This window comes from Sapajus apella, unplaced genomic scaffold (genome assembly GCF_009761245.1).
Source record: "Sapajus apella isolate SASKATOON/1434 unplaced genomic scaffold, GSC_monkey_1.0 scaffold2, whole genome shotgun sequence".
In the NCBI taxonomy this organism is placed as follows: Eukaryota; Metazoa; Chordata; class Mammalia; order Primates; family Cebidae; genus Sapajus; species Sapajus apella.
This window is the reverse complement of record NW_022436942.1, coordinates 75,305,597-75,332,826: the sequence shown is the minus strand read 5'-3', so window position 1 is coordinate 75,332,826 and position 27,230 is coordinate 75,305,597. Positions and strand designations below refer to the sequence as shown.

Genomic DNA, 27,230 nt, shown 5'->3' with positions numbered 1-27,230 from the left:
TTTTTTTTTTTTTTTTTTGAGACGGAGTTTCACTCATGTTACCCAGGCTGGAGTGCAATGGCGCGATCTCGGCTCACCGCAACCTCCGCCTCCTGGGTTCAGGCAATTCTCCTGCCTCAGCCTCCTGAGTAGCTGGGATTACAGGCACGTGCCACCATGCCCAGCTGATTTTTTGTATTTTTAGTAGAGACGGGGTTTCACCATGTTGACCAGGATGGTCTCGATCTCTTGACCTCGTGATCCACCCGCCTCGGCCTCCCAAAGTGCTGGGATTACAGGCTTGAGCCACCGCGCCCGGCCCAAGATTACATTTTCTAAGTATTAATGGTATACAGGCATGTGATTGATATCTAGATACAGCTTTGATCTTTAGTTCCTTGGCTGAATACATCATTAGTACCAATAATTTGTCAGTTCCTGGCTTTTCTCTGTGGATAATCATAGTATCTGTGAATAGTGACAGTTTTGTTTCTTCTTTTGTTGATAACTCCTATATATTTGTTTCTTTTACTTGCATTACTCAGCTAGCTAGATCTTTTTGTACAAAGTTGAATAAAAACAAAGATACCAGGCACCCTTGCCTTGGATATGACTTTAAATGGAATGCTTTTAAAATTTCAGAGCCAGGCACTGTGACGCACGCCTGTAGTCCCAGCTGCTTGGAAGGGTGAGGTAGGAGGATTGACTGAGCCCAGTAGTTCAAGGCCAGCTTGTTTGCCCAGCTTGGGGCAGGGTCTCAGGAAAAGAAAACAAAAATTCACCATCAAGCATGATGTTGGGGACAGTTAGGGATTATGAAAGCTACCATCTAAATTCCTACTTTGCTAACTTTTATTAATAGCTAGGCATTAGATTTTTTTTTTCAAAATTCTTTTTCTGTGTCTACTTACATGATACGGTTTTTCAATTTTAGTCTATATGTTTAGAAATAGTTTTTTTTGTTGTAATAGAATTTCTCTTTTTTAACTTTTAAGTTCAGGTGTACATGTGCAGGTTTGCTACATAGGTAAACTTGTGTTATGGGAATTTGTTATACAGATTATTTCATCATTCCGGTATTAAGCCTAGTTCCCCTTAGTTATTTTTCCTGATCCTCTCCCTCCCCCTACCCTCCAACAGGCCCCAGTGTGTGTTGTTCCCTGCTGGGTCCGTGTGTTCCCATCACTTAGTTCCCACTTAATAAGTGAGAGCGTGCAGTATTTGGTTTTCTGTTCCTGTGTTAGCTTGCTAAGGATGATGGCTCCAGCTCCATCCATGTCCCAGCAAAGGACATGATCTTGTTCTTTTTTGTGGCTGCATAGTATTCCATAGTGTGTATGTACCATATTTTCTTTATCCAGTTCATCACTGATGGGCATTTAGGCTGATTCTGTGTCTTTGCTATTGTGAATAGTGCTGCAGGGAACATATGTGTGCGTGTGTCTTTATAACAGAATGACTTTTATTCCTTTGGCTATATACCTGGTAATGGGATTGCTGGGTCAAATGGTTTAGCCATATTCAGGCCTTTGAGGAATCACCACAACTCTCTTCCACAATGGTTGAACTAATTTACACTCTCACCAACAGCGTGTAAGCATTCCTTTTTCTCCACAACCTCCCCAGCATCTGTTACAAAATAGATTTTTCCATGTTCAGCTTCCATTGTTGTGGCACATCTAACTTAGTCACATATTTGTAAAATACATTGCTGCGTTTGATTTACTCATGTTTTACCCAGGATTTTTGCATTTATGGTAGCTCTTAAATGATCTTGGCCTAGAAATTTTTGTATATTTGTCTTTAAGAAGTTCTGGCCTCATTAAAAGAATTGAAGAGTTCCTTGTTTCTAGAACATTTATATATATATTTTTTGTCCTTTCCTCATAGGTTTATTTATTTCATTTTTATTTTTTTGAGATGGAGGCTCACTCTGTTGCTGAGGCTGGAGTGCAGTGGTGCGATCTCAGCTCACTGCAACCTCCGCCTCCTGGGCTCAAGCAGTCTTCCTGCTTCAGCCTCCCAAGTAGCTCGGATTAAAGTCACTCACCACCACTCCTGGCTAATTTTTGTATTTTTAGTAGAGATTGGGTTTTGCCATGTTGGCCAGGCTGGTCTCAAACCCCTGACCTCAGGTGATCAGCCCACCTCGGCCTCCCAAAGTACTGGGATTACAGGCGTGAGCCACCATACCCAGACATATAATTCTTATATCCTTGCTAAAGGTAGGTTATATGTGACTCAAGGAACAAATTCGATTGGACTTTTTTAGCAGCCAAGAAAAGGAATATGCTACATAATTTATAGTGGGCATGAGATCAAGATGAAACAATAGCTCATAAGAAACACAAGTATCCCTGAAACAGAGCACCCCAAATCCCTCCATGAGTCCTTGTAGAGAGCAAGCCTGGCAGTGCAGCGAGAGCTTATATCGTGTGACCACCGCTCAGCCATGTGCTCAGCGAGGGCCAGCCCCAGCGTCCTGGTGCAGTTTGAGTGCAGGTTTCAGAAGGCAGACCTGCAAGAGGAGCTGTGTGATCGAGGCCAGGGGGCACAGCTCTCTGTGCTCCAGCACAGGGTTCCCAGCCCAAGGCTATGATGAGCTCAGCAGGTCTCTGACCACCTCAGCATGTCAGCAGAACCGATGGCTGAATCCTTCCTGTGTGAGGTGCTGTCACTTTCATCAGATCATCCAGGGCCCAGGATCCATAGATGGTTACCTGCTACTAATCTACGGAATTAAGACCGCCTTGGGCATTTAATAAATCTTTATCTTAGCTGAAGTTGTACATACTGCTGGCAGTGAGTTTTAGTCTTTCTGAAGAGCGTTATTAGATGATATACATCAGTGTTGTTTTTTAAATGTCAGTGTGCTGTGGTCTTGACAGAGCAGAGTTTGCACAAAGGGGTCAGATTTTAAACTTGGACAAGACCTTGATATTGTAAGTAGAAATGTTATGGTCTCAACCTTCAGCCCGTGATTTGACCTACTTACTGTGGAGACTTAAAATAATGAGTTGTTCGGCTGTCATCTGATATTTGGCTCTTTGGATAGGGCGACCCTGGACATCTTTGACTACATCTACATAGATGCTTTTGGGAAAGGCAAGCAGCTGACAGTGAAAGAATGCGAGTACTTGATCGGCCAGCACGTGACTGCAGCACTGTATGGGGTGGTCAATGTCAAGAAGGTGTTACAGAGAATGGTGGGAAACCTGTTAAGCCTGGGGAAGCGGTAAGGTTTTCTTGGTTTTCTAGTACTTCTGCTGAGCACGTGTCTTTAGAGGTTTGAATTGTGTTCGTGATGTGCCAAGTAACTTTTCTTTGAGATCTTTGCAGTAGACACTGACAAGTTCTCTTTGCAGGTACTGAAAGCATTCTTCAGTAATAATATCTTAGGCTGGGAAAGATTATTTTTCAAGGGCAAGATCTTCTCATATCCAAATGCTTTGCCATCTTTTAATTGATACCTTCCTATCATTAGATAAGAAAACAAAATAGGAAACTGCCTTGTTTCTAAGTCCAAGGAAACCTGTCCTACAGGGGAAGTAGAAAGTTGTAGGTTGTGTATTAGAGTAATAGTTTTCTGTCTAATGACAGAATTCTTCTTTCAAATGACTATTTTTTAGAGCAATTTCAGGCTAACTGCAAAATTGAGCAGAAAGTGCAGAGTTCCCATATCCTCCCTGCCCTGCACATGCACCGCTTCCCTCACTGTCAACATCCGCACCAGAGCAGTGCATTTGCTCCTGCAGCCAGTGAACTGCACTGACAGATCATCATCACCCAGAGTCCACGGTTTCCATGAGGGTTCACTCTTGGTCTTGTATATTCTGTGTTTGGACAAACACATAATGACATGGGTTCCCCTTTATAGTATCACACAGAGTAGTTTCACTGGCCAAAAATATCCTCTCTGCTCTGCCTACTCAGAATTCATCTTTAATTATGTACAGTGTTACTGCAGTGACTGCTTAATAAAAGTGCTTATGGTTTTAATTTAGTACCCATCACCAAAGTAGGGTGCAAGGTTTATATTTATTGTGTATTTTTTTTTTTCTTAAGAACATTGTATCTCTTTGTTGAACAGAGAAGGAATACCAGTCAGAAAACATTTGGGATTTGTGTCAATTATATTTAAATCCTGGGCCTCAGAAAAAAAGTCTTTGCTGAAGAAACAAACAGGATAAGACAAAGATTATTTTTCCTCTGCTAGGGAAGGCATCGACCAGTCGTACCAGCTCCTGCGAGACTCACTGGATCTCTATCTGGCAATGTACCCGGACCAGGTGCAGCTTCTCCTCCTTCAAGCCAGGCTTTACTTCCACCTGGGAATCTGGCCAGAGAAGGTAATTATTTAACTTTGATGCTTTGCCCTTGCCTTAGAAAGAGGAGTCCTAGATTGAAGGGTTCCCTATGACAAACTTAATCTTTATGTTAACATGGGGAATAAACACAAATTTATTCAGTCTCCTAATCGTAACCCATCAGTAGATTTTTTTTCATTTCTTATTCTAAGGGAAATTGATTCTGCTGCCAGGAATTGCCTGTTCTCTTTGTGGTCAGCTCCTTCAACCTTAGAACCACAAAGCCTCTGTCTCTGCTACTCACCCACTGGGGCCCTAAGATGTTTTTCTCCAAGTCACCCTCACTTAGCAAGGGAAAGCAAAGCTGTAAATGGTCAACCTCCAGCCGTGCTGTTAGGAGCTAACATTGGCCATGAATAAATAAGTGCTCCTGTCAGACGCAGGAAAATTGGATCTTAGATATGTTCAAGTCTAGCCACTGGACTAGAGAAGGACTCATTTTGTCTTTGAAAACCATTGAATTTTGATACTGTTTCACCGGAATTTCCTCCGTTTTTTAATGGCCCCCTCTGGGCTGTAGCACACACTTTCAGCAGTCTGCAGTGTTGACCTACGCGGGCTGTGTGGATGTAGCCCGTAGAGGCCCGTTGTGTGTAACAGTGTGCGGGAGCCAGCCGCACCTTCCCACCAATGCCTTGGCTCTTCTTTGGAAATATGTGAATAGTCCTTTTTGTTTGTTTAGAGCAGAATTTAATTGTGAGCTCTCACAGGCCATCAGCATAAACTCATCTCCCTGTGTCGTTAGAGAGCAGTACAGTCTTTCCCAAAAAAGTAAATATTCTAAATGACTCTGCATTGCTTAGGTTGAAAGTCTCACTGATCCACAACTTCGAAGATCTAAAATAGTTCTAAGAATGGATGCACCAGTAGGAAAATCCCAAGCCTCCTGTTTTAAGAAAAGATGTAGGCCGGGCGTGGTGGCTCACGCCTGTAGTCCCAGCACTTTGGGAAGCCGAGGCAGGTGGATCTCCTGAGGTCAGAAGTTCAAGACCAGCCTCACCAACATGGTGAAACCCTGTCTCTACTAAAAATGTAAAAATTAGCTGGGCATTAGTGGCAGGTACCTGTAATCCCAGCTACTCAGGCGGCCGAGGCAAGAGAATTGCTTGAACCCAGGAGGAGGAGATTGTAGAAAAGAAAAGAAAGAAAAGATGTCATCTGTAGCCCACATAGCAAATATCCTCCCAGAACATCTGTGTAATGTGGTAGAGGAATTTATTGGGAAAGAAAACTGTCCACCAAAGTTATCAGTTACTTGTCCAAATTTATTTTCATTTTATTTACATGTTTTAAATTTTAATTTTTTTTTTTTTTAATAGAGACTAGGTTTCACCGTGTTGCCCAGGCTGGCCTTGAACTCCATCTTGGCCTCCCAAAGTGCTGGGATTACCAAAGTGTGACACCACACCCTGCCTATTTATGTATTTGTTTTATTTGGGGGTGTTTTGTTTGTTTCTTTTTGAGATGGGGTATCACTTTGTCGCCCAGGCTGGAGTGCAGTGGCACCATCTCAGCTGACTGCAGCCTCTGCCTCCCAGGTGCAAGTGATTCCCCTGCCTCAGCCTCCCGAGTAGCTGGGACTATAGGTATGCTACCACGCCCGACTAATTTTTGTATTATTTTGTTTGTTTGTTTAGTAGAGATGGGATTTCACCATATTGGCCAGGCTGTTCTCAAACCCCTGACCTCAAGCAGTCCGCATTCCTTGGCCTCCCAAAGTGCTGGGATTCCAGGTGTGAAACACCACACCTGGCCAATGCCTATTTATTTTTTATACCAGGCTGTACTGCCTATTTTCGATAGCCAGGAAGAGCTAAGAAACACAAGCTCCCTTGGTCACTATAGCAGTAATCCAGGGTTGTTATGGCTGTGATGGAAATAGAGAGAGTAGGATGGTGAGATTTTAGAAGTCAGGAGTACTGACTGAATCTTCTCAGCAGCCTTATAGGATGGATATTATTTTTATTTTTGCCTTGATGCAAATAAGGAAACCGAGGCAGTGAGAAGTTAAATAACTTACCTGAGTTTCCTGTGTATGCCATGACGGCACCAGGAGTTCAGTGTGGGCAAGGTGGTGCCCGGGCCCACCCCACGCCGCATCCCATGGTCTAGTGGGCCAAGGCCAGAGCGTTTCTGAAGAAGCCAACAGACAGGCACGTTCTCCTTCCTGCTGCCAGACCTACATCCTCATCATGACCCAGAGTTTTCCTTTCCCTCTTGTTCTGCTTTTCAGTGGAAAATGTATCCCCCCAATTTTCCAAAGCAAACCCCCATCTCTTCTATTGGAAGAAAAACAAAAAGGACTCCCTGTCTGCCCTGCAGGCATTTCTCTAGGTCACTACCTTTCCTCCTCCCACAGAGCTAAAGTTCTTAGGCTGCCTCCCACTCACCAGGAACACCAGGACCCGTTCCCATGCCTCCTCCACAGGCACTGTTCTTGCCAAGGAAGCCAGTGACCCTCTTTGACTGAAACCATTCTCCTCATTGATAAATGAAGTACATACTTTTTCTTTCTGTATCTTTCCCCATCATTGCTGGCTACTCCCTTCTGGGAACAGTCAGTTCCTTTCGCTCTGTGGTCTCTGGTTCTCACGCTCTTGCTAGTTCTTATCTTCCCTTCAAGGCTGAAGGATAACTTCTAGACATCTTCTACTCTGCACCTGTGCCCTAGGACAGTGCCCTTCCTCTTGTGTCAGTTACTGCCTGTCTGCTGTGGCTGCTGGAGCACTGGAACCCTGCCTGGACCCTGGGCTCCAGACCAGCATATCCACACGCCTGCTACACCCATGCACGTGACTCAGTCTCCCAGATGGGTGAAAGCCTGCTGAGAGCAGCACTTCTATAGCCTGAAGCAGTGCCCCGGCCTCCTGCTTGTCCTCCTTCCTTCAGCTCTGAGTCCCTGTGAGCCCGCTCTGTATGCAGGCCAGAGAACTCTTAACAAAATATCAGTTATGTCCCTTCACTGCTTAAACCTCTCAGGGTGGCTCCCCTGTTGCCTTGAAGACCAGACTCGTTCTCCGTGTGGCTTTTAGGTTCTGGGTGATCTGGCCCTGCCTGCCTGACACTCCCCGCCTCCAGTAGCAGCGCCTTGGTCTTCTCCTGTACCCGTCACTTCATCTGCGTGTCTGCGCTGTCTTGCTTCAGTCTTTTGTGTGTGCTGCATCTCTACCCAGGGTCTCTGCTCATCCTCAACTCCCATCTGCTGGCTCACTTCTGCCCAGCTGTCAGCTTAGACTTCTGCCTCCTCCGAAACCCCTTCCCTGCTTCCTCTGCGCTGCCTCATCAAGTTTTCCAGTTGTTCTGTGCTTGCCCTTCCCAGAGCTTCATCCAGTCTGTGGTAGCTGCTGCTCCATCATCTGTCTCCATTAGAACATGTTCTTTAAGGACAGGGACCAGGTCCTGTTCCTAACTGCAGTCTTCTCCATGCTGTCAGCACAATTCCTGGCCCATGATAGGGGCTCAAAATTTTTTTCTAAATGACTACTTAAGAAATGACTTCCAGGTGCTGTGGCTCACACCTGTGATCCCAGCACTTTGGGAGACTGAGGCAGGTGGGTCACTTGAGGCCAGGAGTTTGAGACCAGCCTCAGCAATGTGACAAAACCCAGTCTCTACCAAAATAAAATACAAAAAGTAGCCGGGTGTAGTGGCACACACCTGTGGTGGCATATCACCTCAGTTACTCAGGAGGTTGAGGTGGGAGGATCGCCTGAGCCTTGGAGGTCAAGGCCAAGGCTGCAGTGAGCCGTGATCACGCCACTACACTCCAACCTGGATGACAGTGAGACTGCATCTCAAAAAAAAAAAAAAAAAGTGGCAGAACTTCATTAGATATGAATAAAGGAGAAGACTCAAAGGGTATGTTTAGAGTTTTCAACACGGGGCAGTTTATGTCACTCTGAAAGTAGGTGTTTGGAGAGCAGGCCTGTTTTGGTAGTAGAAGAAAGTGTTTTGTGTGGGGTGCGTTGCATTCATCCTGGCCTGAAGGCATTGAGTGCAGATGCCCAGTAGCCTTTAGCAGGAACTCCTAGCATCAGTATCTGGTAACTGAAGCCCCAAAAGTAGCAGATCCCACAGACAATGGATATCAAGAAGGTGGAACCAAGAACTTCAGAGAACCTTAGAGGGAACCTGGAATTCAGGGACAGAGCAGTGCTCAGCAAACTACGGTCTGTGGGCCAGATTCACAAAGCCTGCTTTTGTGAATAAGTTGTATTTGTTTACTTATTATCTACAGCTTTTTTCAAGCTACAGTGGCAGAGCTGAGTAGTTAAGTCAGGGACTGTGTGGCCCCCAAAGCCTAAAGTGTTTCTTCTCCGGCACTTTACAGGAAAAGTCTACCAGCCCCTAGGCTAGAGGAAGAAAGCAGTATAGGAAAACATGGGTAATAGACCCCAATCCAGGATCTCTGCCCTGGAAGTTGTAGTCATGTGGCATTCTAGGCCTAGAGCATTTGGTGGGGACAGCGTGGTGCCCGGGTCAGCACAGTCTGCAAATATGCCAGGCCCCGAGGCACAGTGTCTTCATTTCTGCCCTCTGCCTTCGTGCTCAGCCACACATCCAGCGAAGGTGGGGGTCATTATCCTTGACCTTATCCAGACTTTCTCAGTCCTCTGATGATGCCAAGTTCTGGCCTTTTCACTTATCTGGTGGGGAGGTGGCTGCTAGGACAGAAAGGGAGCTGCGTGTGTGGAGCACAGCCGAGGGACAGAAAAGGTGGCTTGCTGGAACTCTGTCGGCTCACAAGGATGGCCATTATGCAGGCACTGTCAGTAGGTACTTCTTGTTCAAGTAAAGGGTAAATTCAAAGTGCCCGGCTGGAGGTAGAGGCAGAGGGAGATTGGCTGTCTGGTGATTCTTGTTGAAACTGGGTTTGGGGTACTTGGGATTATACTGTCTTGTCCATTTTTATATGTTTGGTACTTTGTGTAGTAGTGAATTTAAAATGCTCCTACTCTTGCTCGGGTATGACACTGGTTGAGAGCAAGAGTTGATCTTCATGCCCAGTGCCACAGCCTCACTGCACCTTACCACAGCCCTGTGACCCCAGGCAAGTCACTGCTCTAAGTCCGAGTCCTCTTCTGGAAGTGGCAGTGACTAAACCCTTCCCCCCACCCTTTTTTTTTTTAACCTAATCCTCCCAATTTGAAGGTCAAGAACTAACCTTCAAATGGGAAGGATTAAGTGAAACAAAAAATGTGGTGGACCTGACACAGTGACCTGCAGAGAATAAGTGTTCGGTTAATGTTGAGTCCAGCAAGTCTCAGTCTGAAAGGCAAGATAATAGCGTGGTGCATAGAACTGGAATTTTCACAGTACTTTTACAGGCTCACGATGCATCAGGAAACAGGCAGGACAGTGATTACTCAGGATTTGATAAGCTAAGAAAGGAATTCAGCGTTAAAAACAATGGCTAGTCTGACAGATCTGGGCCTAGAGTCCAAGTGGCTTTATGTGCTAAGCAGGCTGTAATCCAGGACTCAGTAAGTTGGGAGGAGGACTTTGTCAGAAACTCTGTGCTAAGGGCTGTCAGCGTGATGGGTTCGAAGTAATTGTATGTCTGTCTTTTCAAACTTGGAGTTTTTTTCCAGAGAGGCATTGTGTGCAGTCGAGGCGGTAATAGTGGAGTCAGACAGTCCTGGTACTCTGTGCTACTAGTTTAACTTCTGCATAGGTGTGGTTTCTCCTGCTGCATGCTGAATACCAAATACCATGATGAGTCCAGATCACCGAGGTGACCAGCAGGATTTTAGAACTCTGACACACGTGGCTTCCTCCTTCTAGTATAGCTTCTTAAACTTAACGATCTCGCTCTGTGACCTTTTCCATCTCTTCCAGCACTGAGGCAGTTGTAGCAAACATCCTTTTGGTCTTGATTAAAGCAGTTTAGCATTTTTTCCCCTCTGAACTCCTGAGTGGCAAGTTAAAAATCGTTTCTGTGTATTTAAAAACGTGGATTCTCATACTTCCCATGCTGACCAAGCATGTTAGGCGCTGTTAGAGTCCACCTAGTCCAGATGTACCCTAGTTGGGGGACCCTCGCCTGCGTCCCTAGCACCTATCCCAGCACACTAGTTTCTAAAGAACTCCCCAGGTTCACACTAGTTAAATTGGGGTGTCGTAGGCCAGCTGCCAGTGTTACAGGCGAGCCCAGCCCTGGACATACGCAGTGCCAACTTGGTAGCGGTCTGTCAGAGAATGGCCCAGAGACCTGGACCGGGGCCATCAGGGCACAGCCACCCCTTGAGGTCCTTTGTTAGGTTACGTAGGTAGGTCTAAATCCCTCGCTGCAAAAAAGAAAAGGCCTAGCTGAAAATATTATCTCCTAGTCTTTCTGTCTTGTCTTGAAGGTGCTTGACATCCTCCAGCACATCCAGACCCTAGACCCGGGGCAGCACGGGGCGGTGGGCTACCTGGTGCAGCATACTCTAGAGCACATTGAGCGCAAAAAGGAGGAGGTGGGCGTGGAGGTCAAGCTGCGCTCTGATGAGAAGCACAGGGATGTCTGCTACTCCATCGGGCTCATTATGAAGCATAAGAGGTGAGTGCCCGGGATCGTCCTGTCCTGCGGTGTCCGTTCCAGAGGGCTGCGGAGACACACACATCTGGTGAGCCCTCAGGACACGGTGGAGGAGGAGCTGACTGGAAACAGCGACTTTGATCACTTATCCCCTGAGTGCGCACCGAAGGGAAGACAGAAAGCTGAGCTTTTTTTTTTTCTTTTTGAACCATGTCTTTGACCTTTGTGTTTCTTAAGCAGCAGCTCACTTTGCCGAGAGATCTTCTAGTGTTTTTAGCGGCCTTTAGATGTTTGACCCTTCTCAGTGTGAGAAGATGGAAGTAACTTTGTAAGCCACAGATTTTTTCTCTCATTTCCTCACTGTTCTTATCTCTTGTTATTTAGTCTCAAGTTTCTTGAGATCTGATAGGCATTTGGTCTGTTTACCAGGCAAAATTAAACTGTATCCAAAGTGATTAGAGCAGTTTACATCCCACCAGCAGGCTGGGAGCCGGGAGTTCCTATTCTTCCCTAGTGCTACTGCCAGACCTTTCAAAGTGTGCTCACGTGGGAAATGCCAAATAGTGTTTCACTGTAGTTTTAATTTCTGTTTTCTGGGCTACTACTGACCGTCCAAGTTTTATTAGAGCCTCCTCAAACAATTCTTTTTGCTTTTTTTTTTTTTCCTTTGGAGACAAGAGTCTGGGCCTGCTGCCTAGGCTGGAGTATAGTGGTGCCATCTCAGCTCACCTGCAACCCCTATCTCCCAGTTCAAGGGATTCTCATGCCTCAGCCTCCCAAGTAGCTGGGACTATAGGCACACACCACCATGCCTGGCTAACTTTTTGTATTTTTAGTAGAGACAGTGTTTCACCATGTTGGCCAGGCTGGTCATGAACTCCTGACCTAAAGTGATCTGTCTTGGCCTCCCAAAATACTGGGCTTACAGGCATGAACCACCACATTGGCCCATTTTGTGTATTTTCTGTTGAGTTGTTATTAGTCCTCCCTATTGATATGTAGTTTGTTCTTCTGTATATTAGTCTGTACATGAGGAAAAGTTGCAAATGTCTTTTCCCAGTTTTTGGCTGGTGGTTTTCATTCTTTATTGCATTTTTTAAAAACTTTTAAATGGAAAATTGCAAATTTTCATATAAGAGAGAAAGGAGTATAAGGAGCCAGGTGGTGTTCCTGTCATCCAGCCTCAACAGCTGCCATGCAGGGTGGGTCTCACTCTCCCTGCACCCTCCATACCTTCCTCCCTGGGTTAATTGACGCAAATGCCAGATGTCAGTTCACCTATAGCCATCTCAGTATGTACCTTTAAAAGGCAGGGACGCGCTCTTCCTCTCTTTCTGTCTTTTAATATTTAACATGTTACCACATCTAAGAAAACCCCAGTTACTTAACTTCATCCAGTAATCTCGTGAGGGTTCCTATTTTCCCAATGTCCCATATTTTTAAGTATTTGAATCCTGATCCAAACACTTCGATCTAAGTATCAGGATTCAGATACTTAAAAATATGAGACATTAGGAAAATAGGAACTCTCACGAGATTACTGGATGAAGTAACATTAGTCTCTTGGTTTTAATGATGTTAAATTGGTTAGTCTTTTCCTTTACGGGTTGCATTTTTAGTGCCTTGTTTTAACAAACCTTCCCTGTCTTGAGTCAAGATATTTTATATTTTAAAAGTTCTGCATTTAACAACTGAGTCTTGGTTATACTAAGATCAGAATTTGGTGTGCTGTTGTCAGGCCAGGTCCCATTTCTTTTTCTTTTGGATAACCAGTTGTCATCCTATCACTCTTTGTTGGAAAGTGTATTCTTTTCCAGATAAGGTGCCATGTTGATAATGAGAGTTGTTTACAAAAGGGGTCAGGGCTGTCCTGAGAAATGATTCCCAGGGAGTAAAGCAGGTAGCTGAGGATGCAGCTGAGAGAAGCCCGCCATCGTCTGTACGTTGCTGGGTGGTCCACAGGGACTGACTCTGCCTCCTGTGTTAACTAGGTATGGCTATAACTGTGTGATCTACGGCTGGGACCCCACCTGCATGATGGGACACGAGTGGATCCGGAACATGAACGTCCACAGCCTGCCACACGGCCACCACCAGCCTTTCTATAACGTGCTGGTGGAGGATGGCTCCTGTCGATACGCAGCCCAAGGTAAGCAGCAATTCCGCTTGTGCCAGCGGCCCTCTGGCGTGTGTTCAGCACACGTTTGAGCCCTCGGGTAGGTACAGTGGGCATGGGCTATGGGTGCCTTCAGATGCGGCCAACGCCCTATAGCCAGCCTCCTTCGGGCCCCCAGTGGCTAAATGTGGCTAGGTCTGCACAAGTGCAGCCCTAGCGAGGGTCCAGTAACACCCACCCTCCTCCAGAGCCTCCTCTCCCCCAACCCAGACTATTCCAACACTGTTGCCAACCCTCACCTGATTGGCCACTGCCTATGCCAGTAAATTCCTGTAAGTCCGGCCTTCCAGACCAAGCCCTCGGCTCCTTCCAGACCCAGCCCTCGGCTCCTTCCAGACAAGGAAGGTACCAGGTAAACACTTGGGGGCCCCCCAGCGCTCCCTGGCCTCTCAAGGCTGCGGCTGCCGATTGCACGTCCCTGGAGACGTCCTCGTATGGCCACCTTTGGGGGCCGCAATCCACAGCGCCAGCCCTGGGAGCACGTGAGAGCCCACAGGGGTGCAGTAAGGTTGGGTAGGCGAGCAGACCACTGCCACCCGGCCGGTGCCAGCCAGGGCAAGGCTGAGTTAGAGACTGACAGAGCCTGTGGAAGCAGGTGAGAGACAAGAATGCCTTGAGTGTAAGTCTCCCTTTTCTTTGTTTCTGTTGAATTTCACCTCCACTTAATAGGACAAATTCATTGTTGTAATGTATATTAACTCCATTTGAGAAACATCATCGTCATCTTTTTCTAGATGAGAAAACTGAGGCACAGGGAAGCCATTTAATTTTTAACTTACAGAACATGATTTGAAGCCAGGCAGCTTGACAAAGAGTCTCCTCCTTATCCATCATGCTGTGCCTGTTCATGTCTGGCTCAAAACATGAGGTTTGACCTAACTCAGTAAATCCAGTAATCAAAATACAGCATGTATAAAAATCTCAGAAGTTTCTAAAAGGCTGGAAATTGCCAGGTGAGTTGGTTCACACCTGTAATGCCAGCACTTTGGGAGGGAGAGGCAGGAGATTGCCTGAGCTCAGGAGTTTGAGACCAGCCTGGGCAACACAGCAAGACCCCATCTCTACAAAAAAACTAAAAATTACCCGAGCAGAGTAGTGTGCACATGTGGTCCCAGCTATTCAGGAGGCTGGATTGGGAGGATCACTTGAGCCTGGGAAGTGGAGGCTGCAGTGAGCTACGATTGTGTTGCTGCACTCCAGTCTGGGTGACAGAGTGAGACCTCGTTTCAGAGTAAAAGGCTGGAAAATAATTATTATTGTCAATTCCTCAGAAACTGAAAGGGTCCCCTGGAACAGCAGCGCCAAGAGAAATCTGTTTTTTGAGACTGCAGGCCGCTCGCCCTCGCTTAGAGTGATGGGGATAGTGTAAGGGGTTTAAGTACTCCCTGTGCCAGATGGAGGCACCGGCAGTGATACTATTTAACTTCTGAAGCTGTGTCACATATAAAAATCATACAACAGTAACAATCTCTAAAACTCAACACATGATTTGGATATTATTGACTGATTCACTGCGCCATTGGTACCAGCACAAGTCACCTGGTACGCGCTTGATACCCTACAGCCTGTGGTGTTCACAAGGATAAAGGAGCACTTTCTTCTCATCAACACTGTGGGCCAGTGTCTGTGGCTTTGCCACATGGCATCATTATCCACTGTTGAGGGTAGGCTTTGAGTATTTTCGTTTTAGGGGTTGTGAATTAGTTCACTCTTCAATTTGAAGATTCGGAAGTTGATCTCTAATCATATTTAGGTAAACATGCAATGTAAGGTTTAGTCATAGAATTGTCATTACTGAAAAAATCATTATCTGGTTGTCAGTTTTACCATCTCTTAAATTGAGACAGAACTAAATGATTATGGGTAATGTTAGCAAATTGCCTTCTTGAATTTAAAATTTTGAGACTTAGAAAATTCTTAGCGCTTCAAAGCTGTTTCTATACTATGATAGTTCCCGTCCTCTGCCAGTGGTTCCGTCAGTGCTCGGTCAGCAAGTGTTTCTCTGCGTCCTAGGCTGAGGGGCAGGTCCCACCTTGACGTGCCTGATCTGTGGCTGTCTTCAGGTCCTCCCTACCCAGGAGACTCTGCTCTGGGCCCTCATCTCCTTCCCCTTTGGGGCATCTGTGGATGTGGTGGTTGCTCCCAAAGCCATGTTTCCATTCCAAGCTCTTCCCTGGGCTCTGTCCCCACCTCTGTCCCAGCCGCCGGGCATCTGCACTTAGAGGGCTCTCTGGGGTCTCTCCAGTGTGCTCAGCCCCGACTCACTGACCCCATTGTTTTAGCTTGATCATTTCTGTAAAGACAGAAAAAGCATGAACTCATTGTGCTGCCCCGTCACCCCTTGCGCCTGCCTGCCCCATCTTACTGAGTGATACCACGTGGGGGCTGTGTTTTGCTTCTCTCTCCTTGCCCTCGCCATGCATCTGTCCAGCCAGAAACCCCATTGCTGTCTGCTCGTGTGTCTCACATTTCCATTCCAGCGGCCTCTGCTTGCCCACTTCCTCACTGGCCCCTGCCTCCGGGCCTGCCCCCAACCGGGCATTTCCCTTAGCAACAGCAAGACGACCTTCCCAGCATGTCCCTGGACCCGGCCACTCGATGCTTGAACTGACTGACCATCAGGAGTTTCTTATCAGCAGTCCAGAATGCTTTACCAGCCCCTAGGGATCTGGCCCTCCCCTTACGGCCCGAAGGCTGTTCCCACTGCCAGCGTGCTCCAGCCCACTTCAGATTGTCTTCCTTGAAGTCATCGTTCTTGCTCGCCTTCAGGTCTTGACACAGTTGGCTGCCCCTGACTGATAGGCCTCCCTGCCTTACCTGCTGGTCTCCCATCACTTCCTTCTAGAAGCTCTTCTCACCCCTGCCCCTTCCCCACCTCTCAAGATCAGGTCATTTATCCCACTCTGTACTTCGTGACACCATCTCCTTCCCTGTCTTTCATATCCACTGCTTCCTCTTGAATGCTCTGCCCTTCGACCAGTGAGAGCTTGGGAAGTTCTGTGACTGCCAAGCTCCTGCTCACCCGGGGTGTGTCCCAGCTCCCAGGGCCATGCTACTCCCCTGGGAGATGCTCATGTTCAGCTGGGGGAGGGAATCTGTCCTGGAGGGACAGCAGTACACAGACACACAGCAGTGAGATAAGGGGGAAGTGTCGTGAATGAGACCCCCCTTTTTTTTTCCTGAGACGGAGTTTCACTCTTGTTGCCCAGGCTGGAGTACAATGGCGCAGTCTCGGCTCACTGCAACCTCCACCTCCCAGGTTCGAGAATTCTGTCTCAGCCTCCCAAGTAGCTAGGATTAAAAGCACATGCCACCACACCCAGCTAATTTTTGTATTTTTGGTAGAGATGGGGTTTCGTCATATTGGTCAGGCTGGTCTCAAACTTCTGACCTCAGGTGATCCGCCCACCTTGGTCTCCCAAAGTGCTGGGATGATAGTCCACCATGCCCGGACTAATTTTTTTTTAAACAAGTTTGGAATGAAGAATATTTTTAAACACATGGAACAGTTAAAAGAATACATCAAATACCCCCAGTTACCCTCCAGTCGATTGAACAGTGAATAATTCAGATATTTGCTTTATGCATAGAGATTTTAGTTTTTTGCTGCACCATTTGAAAGAATATTGCAGACATAATCTAAATACTGAATTATGTCCAAGTATAAGGACATTTCTCTGCATAACCACAATTACATTATCACACCTAACAAATAACAATTATTTTATAATATTTAACAGTTTTCAGATTTCCCAATTGTCACAAAATAACCTTATATCTATTTTTTGCTGGTATTTTTAAAAAATCAGAATCCAACCAGAATTCATTCACTGCATTTGGTTGTTTTTTCTCTTTAATCTCTCTTATTAAAGACAGTTCCTCATTCGTCATCTTTTTTCCCCTTTTTCATATCCAGACTGGTGGTCTTGTAAATGTTTTTTGTTTGTTTTTTGAGACAGGGTCTTGCTCTGTTGCCCAGGCTGGAGCATAGTGGTGGGAACATGAGTCACTGCAGCCATGACTTCCTGGGCTCAAGCAATCCTTCCAGCTCAGCCTCCCAAGTAGCTGGGGCTACAGGAATGCACCACCACACCTGGCTATTTTTTGTGTCTTTTGTAGAGATGGGGTTTTCACCATGTGGCCCAGGCTGGTCTCAAACTCCTGGACTGGAACATTCTGCCCACCTTGGCCTCTCAAAGTGTCGAGATTACAGGCGTGAGCCGCCAGGCCTGGCCATTGTCTTGTAAATTATATAACGTTTTGTATTTGCCTCATTGGTTCCTTAACTGTATGTTGTCTGTAATCTGGGAGTAAAGTCTGAGGCCTGATTAGATCGGGATCAGAATTCTTGGGGAGGATACTTTGCCACGTGCTTCCCATTGGGTCTCGTCAGGGCTCCCTGCGAGTGATGCTGAGTTTGGTCACTTGGCTAAGATTATATAATGACTCACTATTTCAATTAACGAGAAATCCATGTGGTGATTCTGTGGCAGTCTGTGAAGATCCTGTTCTCCAGTGACCTTCAACATCATGGTTAGTTCCAGCACTTTTTGAATATCCTTGTCTAGATCATTATATGAGAACTGCCGAGTGGTGGTTTTTCCACCACTGTTACTTTCTCTACTTCAGTGAACAAGAGCTTTCCCCTTCCTCCCTGCCTCCCTTCCGCCTTCCCATCTCTCCTCTCCTGCCCGTTTCTGCCATAGACTCCTGGATTTTTACTCAGTGTGTTATAATCACATGGGACAATTTTATGCTCATTAGCCTGTTTTTAGCCAGTGAGAGGCTAATTTCAAAAACACATATTAAATATGTTTTCAAACATTTCTGGGTTAATGTGTTTTTATGAAGTGGTTTTTTTTTTTTTTTTTTGAGATGGAGTTTCGCTCTTGTTGCCCAGGCCGGAGTGCAGTGACGCGATCTCAGCTCACCACAATGTCCGCCTTCCGTGTTCAAGCTATTCTGCTGCCTCAGCCTCCTGAGTAGCTATGATTACAGCCACCACACCTGGCTAATTTTTATATTTTTAGTAGAGACAGGATTTCACTCTGTTGGCCAGGCTAGTCTTGAATTTCTGTCCTCGTGATCTGCCTGCCTTGGCCTCCCAAAGTGCTGGGATTACAGGCGTGAGCCACAGCGCCTGGCCTGAAATGTATTTTTTTTAAAACTTTTCTTGATCTAAATGTTCAGCCTTTGGCTCCAGTGATCCTGCTTTTCTAATTACTAATTCTGCACAGAGAGTTGAAGAGTGAATTAGAAATCACATACATAAATGACATCTTCAAACAGTTTTAGTTTGTACAATGAAGAGGATTCTTCCCCCAGTGTGTTCCATCTTACGAGCTAAACCCTAATGGGATGTCCAGCATCTTGCATGTGTGTAATGTTTTGTTCCCACTAGGGGGCGCGCTTTGATACTTTCATGACACTGGGTGGGAGAGCCGTCGCTCCTGTCCCACCTCCTTCTGGACTTCTCAGATGCTGTGCAGAGTGTCACAGATGCTCCTTGTCTAGGTCAGCCGCCGTGTTGGAAGGCCAGGAATTCAACTACCATGTTAAAATCTCGTTCTTAGGTTTTGTCTGTAATGGTGAGGCACCTCGTACACTGCTTGATACACGGTGTGTCCTCGACAAACATTGGTTCCCTTTTCTGTAACTTATTTGTCATTTCCAGACTCAACGTTCTACCCATACAGTCCTCCCCACCTCAGATACACACACACACAAATACTAACACACTCCGTGGCCATCTGCACCTGTGGACAAGGGTGGTGAGGTGGGTGGGGATGCCCTGTGTGGGCGCAGGGGTTAGGTAAGTGGCACAAACATGTCAGAGGATGCTTTGGCCCTCGCTTTCAAATTGCAGACATCTCAAGCATGCATTCTCTTCCAGCCTAGCAGTTCCGTCTCCATCCCTCCACACATGTGCACGGAGGCCTGTGGCCCCCTTGTTAAAATAGCAAGACAGTTGTCATTCATAAGGACTCATCTAGTAGCCTGAGGTCTATGCAGACTGGAATGATTACTAACCTGCAATTGAGTAAGCCAGTTGTAGGCGAGTGCTTAGAATACGCTCTGTGTAAATAAACACACATAAAGCAATACCAAATTTTAAGTATATCTAGGGTATTTCGATGCATATGTGTGTGCTCGTAGGAGAAGGACTGGAAAGACACTCACACTGATGGTGATGGTGCCTTTCTCTTGGAGAGGAGGACGGGATCAGGACAGGACAGGTGCCCATAGAGGACACATGGGTAGTGTTTCCGTAGCATCTATTTACATATTTTGGGGTAGCTGAAGATTTAAAATAAGCAGACAGATCTCTCTGAAAACTTCAAGGGAATCCTGGAAGATTTCTCAGGATTTTTCAGTGCTTTTAATTAGTATCTGGTTCATGTTTTAATTAAGTTTTGTGTTAACTTAGATTTATCATTTTTTAAAAAAGTAAATTTTGTGAAAACCTGTGGATCGGCATTCGTTTTTCTTTCATGATGCATAGTCGCCAACTTCATTCTGTTGTTAATTGTTTCCTGTTCTGCTTCTAAGCAAGCTAGGAGCCCAGGCCCGTAAATGCACCGAATCCAGTCCTTGTTCCTCTCGAACAGCCAGGAGTGGGGCTGGGAGCACCCTTGTGGGCTGTCATTTACCTTTTACCTGGTTTCCCAGTGTTCCTGCCTGGGCTTTGCCTGTGTCTTATTCTGGGCCCATGTTCAGAATTCTGTGCAGTAGCTGTTGGGTCAGGCTGCCCTGGCAGATCTGTGGATGATAACCTGAGTTGCCCCTTCTTTTCTCCTCCCAACAGAAGCTGAATGTTAGCGACAGCAGGCTGTGCCTTGCTAATACATAGAAAGGAGAATGTGGAGGAGAAGGAGCAGTGCCAAAGCACAGGGCTGGGCTCTGGAGCGGGGCTTCTCAGCCCAGCACTAGGCACATTTCGGTCAAGATAACCATTTGTGGGGGGCTGTCCTGTGCATTGTACGTACTTAGCAGCATCCCTAACCTCCACCCACTAGGAGGTGGTAGCAGCTCTCATTATGACAACCAAAATTGTCTTCAGACCTCACAGATGTCCCTTTGGTAGTGAAAGAGCCTCCAGATGAGAACTACTGCTCCAGATGAACTGGCAACAAAGCAGTTACCCTAAATTACCTGCTTGAATTCTCTGTACTTCACAGTCTATGTCCTGCCTACCAATGACAGGGAACACTGGTTCCCTTAGAGCAAAGGGGATTTTGTCTCGATGGTATCCCAGATTCTGTGCCCTCCCTTTATTATTTCTGTGCAGCTCTGCAAGAACATCCAAACATGACTGGGCGTGGTGCTCACACCTATAATCCCAGCACTTTGGGAGACCAACACAGAAGGATCATTTGAGCCTAGGAGTTTGGAACCAGCCTGGGCAATGTAGCCAGACCCTGCCTCTACCAAAAAAAAAAAAGAAAATTCAAATGCAAGGGCCGTGGCAGCTGTCCTGGTTAAAGTACCAGGTGGTGGTCATGTCACCATAAGCCTCCTCAAGGAAAAGATGCCTTGCTAATTGGTTTCTCCTGTTACTGGATGTGCAGGGGCAGGTGGCAGCCGTGGGTGGACAGAAAAGGGCGTCTTAGCCAGTGTCATTTTGGAACATTTGCAGCAGTTTTTGTTTGTTGGTTTTTAACATTTATTGATTTTTCCCAAGTCTAACATTTGACAAATACAGAGAAAATCATCTCTAGAGACCTACTGGTGACAGTAGAGAGATTAGAGTTGGCGGATAAGTCGGTTTCCTTCTGGAAAAAGTGGGAGGTCCTGGAACCACGGGCTCCTGTGTGTAATGTGGACTGGAGCATGTCTTTCGGGGCAGCGGTGTTCTGAGTCTACCCATCCCCTCCCCTCCCTGCTGTCTCCTGACTGTTGGGTTTTTCTCAGGTCTGGTTCCCTTCAGCTCTGGAATGGGACTGTGGTTTGAGTCTGGGGTTAAATCCTTGGACAGCCCACTCAACAGCAGAAGGGGGCTCTTTCCGGGGTTATGTGGGAGGGTGCCTGTGACTCCACTGTGGGGTCTGGCACATTGTAAGTGCCCAGTTTAAACTCTGTCACTGTGCCACATCATGGAGCAACCCCTGATCCGTGGCCTTCCAGGCCCTTTCCCAGTGGTACAGGCTTTTTAACCCACCTTTCTTGGAGGCTCTTACAAACCTGTTACTCATTTTCATGGCCGCCTCCGCTTTGCTGAATTAATATGCCATCATTTATTCACACAGTGACCTATACTTGGACGTTTACCCTGCTCTTACGTTTTTTTCCAGCATAAGTACTGTTAGGATAAACAACCTCCATACGTTCATCTTTGCACATGACATGCCTGTGACTTCTCAGTGGTACCGATTCGTTTAAACAGTTCTGTCGCTGGTCACGGTCTGCAGAAACAGCCTAAAACAACATATTAGCACATTCTTCAGCTCCTCCTGTTTTGTGGTTAAAAAAAAAATTGCAGATTGAGTCACACAACTCTTTTCCCCTCTCCCCAAAGACAAATACCAGTTGAAGTCAGTGCTTCAGAAAGATGCCTGCGTTCATCCTGTGTACTTCGAGGATTCATGGCCTCAGATTCCCTGACTTTGTATTTCAGGATGTTTAACCAAGCTGTTTAAGAAATAATATGCCACACTGTGTCGGTGAGCCCATGGGTTGGCCTTACTTGTATTAATTTATAGACCCTCTTGCATTCATTTGAGTGATGGGCAGTGCAGAGGATGGCTTCGGAGTGAACGGAACTGGGGTTCCCTGGAGACACAGTTGCAATGGGAGGATCTGCCCAGCCCAGCCCCCTTCCGGTGCCAGGTCATGGAGGGCATGGCTAGGCTTCTCCTGGATCAGGGGCCACACCCACTCATGGGTCGGGCCTCCATGGCCAGCAAAGAAGGGCTCACAAAGCACCATCCTTTAGCTGGCAGGATCTCAGTTATTCTGGGGAGGTCGGGAACCATGTGGAAGGGTTTCAGCTTTTTAAATACCTTGCCTGCATCATCCCTTTTTTTTTTCCTTTTAGACGGAGTCTGGCTCTGTCACCCAGGCTGGAGTGCCGTGGCACAATCTTAGCATACTACTGCCTCCCAGGTTCAAGCAGTTCTCTGCCTCAGCCTCCCAAGTAGCTGGGATTACAGGCACCCGCCACTACACAAAAATTAGCGAGACTAATTTTTGTATTTTTAGTAGATGGGGTTTTACCTTGTTGGCCAGGCTGGGCTTGAACTCCTGACCTCGACCTCCCAAAGTGCTGGGATTATAGGCGTGAGCCATCGCACCTGGCTTTTTTATTTTTTAATTTCATTTTTACAGTCTTTTTTTCTTTTTCTTTTCTTTTTTTTTTTTTTTTTTTTTGAAAGAGTTTCGCCCTTATTGTCCAGGCCAGAGTGCAGTGGCATGATCTCAGCTCACTGCAACCCCCGTCTCCCAGGTTCAAGCAATTATCCTGACTCAGCCTCCTGTGTAGCTGGGACTATAGGCATGCACCACCATGTCTGGCTAGTTTTTTGTATTTTTAGTAGAGATGGGGTTTCACCATGTTAGTTAGGCTGGTCTCAAACACCTGATCTCAGGTGATTCACCCACCTCGGCCTTCCAGAGCGCTGGGATTATAGGCACGAGCCACTGCACCCAACCTTATTTTCTGTTTCTCTAGTGGCAAAACAGAGAGCAGGGAGAGGAGGTAGCATGATTTTCCCAAGAGATGTCCAGATAATAACAGCCGATATCCACATGGGATCTGCAGGCGCAGCCACCTTCCGTTCACCCCTGGCCTCACAGCAGCCCTGGAAAGAGGCTGCTCGATGTTGGAAGCGCAGGGCCAGTGCTGGAAGGAGCTTGGGTGGAAAGTGTGGTCTGCGTGAGGGACTCCTGTGAATAGAGGATAGCGGTAGCAGTTACGAGACTTGTCACCACATGATGTGGCAGCTTCAGAAACTTAGCCACTGCCAAAAAAGGAGCAGGCAGGGATGATCTTGCCCCATTGTCCAGTCAGAGAGACCTAGTGAGTCTGTTGTTTGCCCGTTCCTAAGAGACTGTTGGAGTTTTGCTGGAGCCAGACATCCTGCTCAGAGATTTGGAAAATCTGCTGTTCCGTGGGGAGCTTTTGGGGGACCCATACCACCGCCCACCTTCTCGTGATTGCCACTCGCTGCCCTTTTCCCATTACCCCCTCCTGGCTCCATAAACATCTTCAGCCTTCCCGTCTACACCTCAAAAATGCCACCTGGAAGGGGTGATGGGAGGTTCTCTGAATAAAAGGTACTGCAGAAAGTGACACTGTAATGAGAATGCCCATGTGCCTCTTTACCAACAGAAAATTTGGAATATAACGTGGAGCCTCAAGAAATCTCACACCCTGACGTGGGACGCTATTTCTCAGAGTTTACTGGCACTCACTACATCCCAAACGCAGAGCTGGAGATCCGGTATCCAGAAGATCTGGAGTTTGTCTATGAAACGGTGCAGAATATTTACAGTGCAAAGAAAGAGAACATAGATGAGTAAAGTCTAGAGAGGACATTGCACCTTTGCTGCTGCTGCTATCTTCCAAGAGAACGGGACTCCGGGAGAAGATGTCTCCACGGAGCCCTTGGGACCCGCTGCACCAGGAAAGCCACTCCACCAGTAGTGCTGGTTGCCTCCTAAGTTTAAGTACTGTGTGCTCTCCCCCAGCTGCAAAGACAATGTTGCTCTCCGCCTACACTAGTGAATTAATCTGAAAGGCACTGTGTCAGTGGCATGGCTTGTATGCTTGTCCTGTGGTGACAGTTTGTGACATTCTGTCTTCATGAGGTCTCACAGTCGACACGCCTATAATCATTCTTTGTATTCACTCCATTCCCCCGTCTGTCTGCATTTGTCTTAGAACATTTCCTTGGCTGGACAGATGGGGTTATGCATTTGCAATAATTTCCTTCTGATTTCTCTGTGGAACATGTGCAGTCCCGAGTGAGGACTGTGTGTCTTTTTACCCTGAATTTAGTTGCATATTCAGAGGTAACGTTGTGTGCTATCTTGGCAGCATCGTAGAGACAGAGACATTAACAAGCTAATGGTAATTAGAATCATTTGAATTTATTTTTTTCTAATACATGAAACACAGATTTGAAGTGTTTATCTTTTTTTTTTAAATTTAAGTGGGAATATAACACTTTTCCCTTCCATATTTCTCTCTCGAGTTTATGCACATCTCTGTAAATCATTAGTTTTTTATTACATAAAATTCTTTGAGAAAATGCATAATAGTGAATTTTGTGAATGGATTTTTCCGTATTCATCTACAATTCCTCCCTTTTAAATGACTACTTTTATTTTTTAACTTAAAAAATCTACTTCAATATCAGGAGTAGATCTTAAATCAGTGATGTGTTCTTTTTGTAGTAAGACATAGAAATCTGATGTTAAATGTTTGCTCTTAGAAGTCATCCTCCCTGGTCTCCAAAGACCAAAAAATGAGGCTTCGCTCTTGTGATCAGGAAAAAAAAAATTTGTGAACCTTAAAAAAAAGTTTCTGAAGGGAAAAGAAGTGGTTTCACACCCCTTGTTATTCCTCAGAATCATTTCAAGGCCTGTTCAAATGCGGCAGGTTAGAAAGAGAATGCCTTTCATCTGAAGAGTGTTGGACTCGTGGGAAAGGAGATGTGCGTGTTGTAATCGGCTTTTCCAGGCTGCCAGGGTCCTGACGGCAGCAGGACGAAGCCTGTTGTAATGTCTTCTGGGAAAACCTGACTGTTCAGACAGCCCTGGCTCCTTCCCAAAGTTCTCAGTAACTGAGTCTGGAGTACCTGCATGCCTTCATGCAGCTCTGGAGCTCCTCCTCCTCCCGGCCTGCCCGTTCTCGCTTGAGCTAATCTTGTCATTAATTGATAGATGCTAACTTCTGGAGTTAGGACCTAGTTACTTTGCTCTCAACTTTTAAAATAATGCAGTTGCTCTAGTGAATGGGGTGTTAGGGGCCTGTCTGTGCGCCTGTCTGTCCATCTGCATGCAGTATTCTCACCCATGTTGAATGACTGCTGCCTGTTTACCCTTTGGAAACCCTGGGGTGACGGAGGAAAGCCACCTGAGACCACTTCATAGCAAGGGAAGGCTTTAAGCATTTACTAGAAAGAGATAGGGATTTGGCCCTGGCTCCTCCAGCCTGAGTTAGCTGTTATCCACTGTCCACGTTCCTTATGAGTTCAAATCCAGAGTCAAAGGATTTGAACCTGCATTTGGAAATGTGACCACTCACAGCACCTGGCCCACCGAGGTTGGGAGGATTGTACACTACTCTCATTTAAAGGGGAAAATTAGATAATATGGAATTAATATTAATGAGATGCATTACTAAGAAACTGTGAGCATGCTGAGAGTTACAATTGTCAGTTTTCTGGTTTGATTGATTTCCTTTATTCTTAGAAACATCAAAGCCAAGAAAGATGGTTTTACCTTTACTGACCCAACTGTAAATATGTATCTAGACTGTTTTTAAATGTGTTTCTTCATGACTGCTTCATGGGGCTCCAGGAAGCCTGTATCACCTGTGTAAGTTGGTATTTGGGCACTTTATATTTTTCTAAAAATGTGTTTTGGATCCTGTACTCTAATAAATCATAAGTTTCTTTTTAAAAATTTTCCAAAACTTTTCTCCATTTTAAAAAGCCCTGTTACAAAAGTAGAACTTTCACAATGTTAAAATGTTAACTATTTGGATATAGCAACTTCTTTTCTCCTCAAATGAATGCCAAGATTTTTTTGTACAATGATTAATAAATGGAACTTATCCAGAGAAACCACACAAATGGACTGCCCAATTTCGTTTCAGAACAGAGAGCTCTCAGCCACGATGAGAGTAGAATCTCTCTCACCTCTCTTCGGCTCTAAATATGAAAAGTATGCTCTGCTGAAATTTTCTTAACATTGGTGAGCAGACAGCCTACCTTTAAACGAGGACCTCCTTGCCCAACGTTAATTTTATCAGCTCACTAGTAACCTTTGAGAATATCTGGTTGTCATGCAAAGACTGCACTTCTTGAATTATGTTAAGACACCTGTTGTAAAATGAGAACTGCTCATGCTTTAAAAGAAAACCAGGTTCTTGATGCATTCTGTTGCGGTTGTTTTGAATGGCTGCGCTGCATACAGTGTGTCCAGAATGTCCCCTGAGCATTGATTCTGTGTGATGTCACTACCTACTATGTGGGATGTGGGAGGAAAAAGGTTATAGGCTGCACAAAGTCAGTGGACTCTTTGGTGGTGTTTCTCCATGCCTTTAACACACAGTACTATCATGACTTTCTAAGAGAAGAATGTAGCGTGCTGTGACATCTTGATGTATTAAAGCCTGGAATTTCCCTCCCCTGACACACAGGCCCCATCCCCGGGGGTCCTGTGTTTGCAGACATGCTTCGAGAAGTTGTCTCAGTGAGGTTATCAGTTATGTCCAAAATGAGTCTACCTTAGAATGAGACCGGTTTTGCCAGGTGTCGTGTTTGCAAACAATCCACCTAATCAGATTTTGGAAGGCCAGCTTTCATGTCACCTGCCTGAGACTCCTAACAGATCCCCATTATAATTGCATTTACAGGGCAAAATGATTTTATTGAGAAAACCGCGTTAAGTCCTTTTGCCTGCTCAGTTTTCCGTGGCATGCTATCTACTTAAAGTCTCATTCTCATTTGTAAATGTTTTGATCTCTCTCCACGGAGAAAACAGAACTGCCGTGTTGCAGGCTTTCTGTTGCTGATGTCAGGTCTCTTTGCTATAAAGGGGAAATATTTCCTTCCTTAGTCCATACTCCAAGTAAGTGAACTCAACTACCAACAGCTTTTTAACTGAAAAGTATCTGTGACCATGATGATCGAGATGCAGCTCATGTTTTTGTTTATTTTCTCTTTTTTTAATTTTTTGGAGGGAAGAAGAGACATCAGCTGGACAAAATGCAGAATTTGGATGTGGGACAGTTTCTTTTTGGAGACATAAGTAGCTGTACCGTATGTATTATTTTGTGTGGCATGCTAACTTCGAGCTGGGCACTGGCCTAACAAAGTCTTTGTAATCCTCCCAACAATCCTATAAGGCAGAGCCAGACAGTAAAGATGTTAGGCTTTGCAGGCCACGTACAGACTCTGTCACACGTTCTCCGTTTTTCAAAGTGTCAACAACATTCTTAGCTCAAGGGCTGCACGAAAAC

General features: G+C 45.9%; 1 protein-coding gene across 4 annotated transcripts in view; it reads left to right on the top strand.

Annotated features, from left to right (window-relative positions):
- The window catches only part of FBXO21 (F-box protein 21), a 45,579-nt gene extending 19,314 nt beyond the window's left edge, over window positions 1-26,265 (top strand). Inside the window, exons 8-12 of one of the 4 annotated variants that reach the window (XM_032240927.1) lie at window positions 3,035-3,214; window positions 4,196-4,328; window positions 10,676-10,887; window positions 12,858-13,015; window positions 23,370-26,265. In XM_032240927.1, coding sequence (XP_032096818.1) covers window positions 3,035-3,214; window positions 4,196-4,328; window positions 10,676-10,887; window positions 12,858-13,015; window positions 23,370-23,560 — 874 coding nt within the window. In that variant the 3' untranslated portion in view covers window positions 23,561-26,265. The remainder of the gene's footprint in view (window positions 1-3,034; window positions 3,215-4,195; window positions 4,329-10,675; window positions 10,888-12,857; window positions 13,016-23,369) is intronic. The other 3 variants (XM_032240934.1, XM_032240949.1, XM_032240942.1) reach the window with 3 other exon arrangements.
- Window positions 26,266-27,230: the final 965 nt, after the last annotated feature.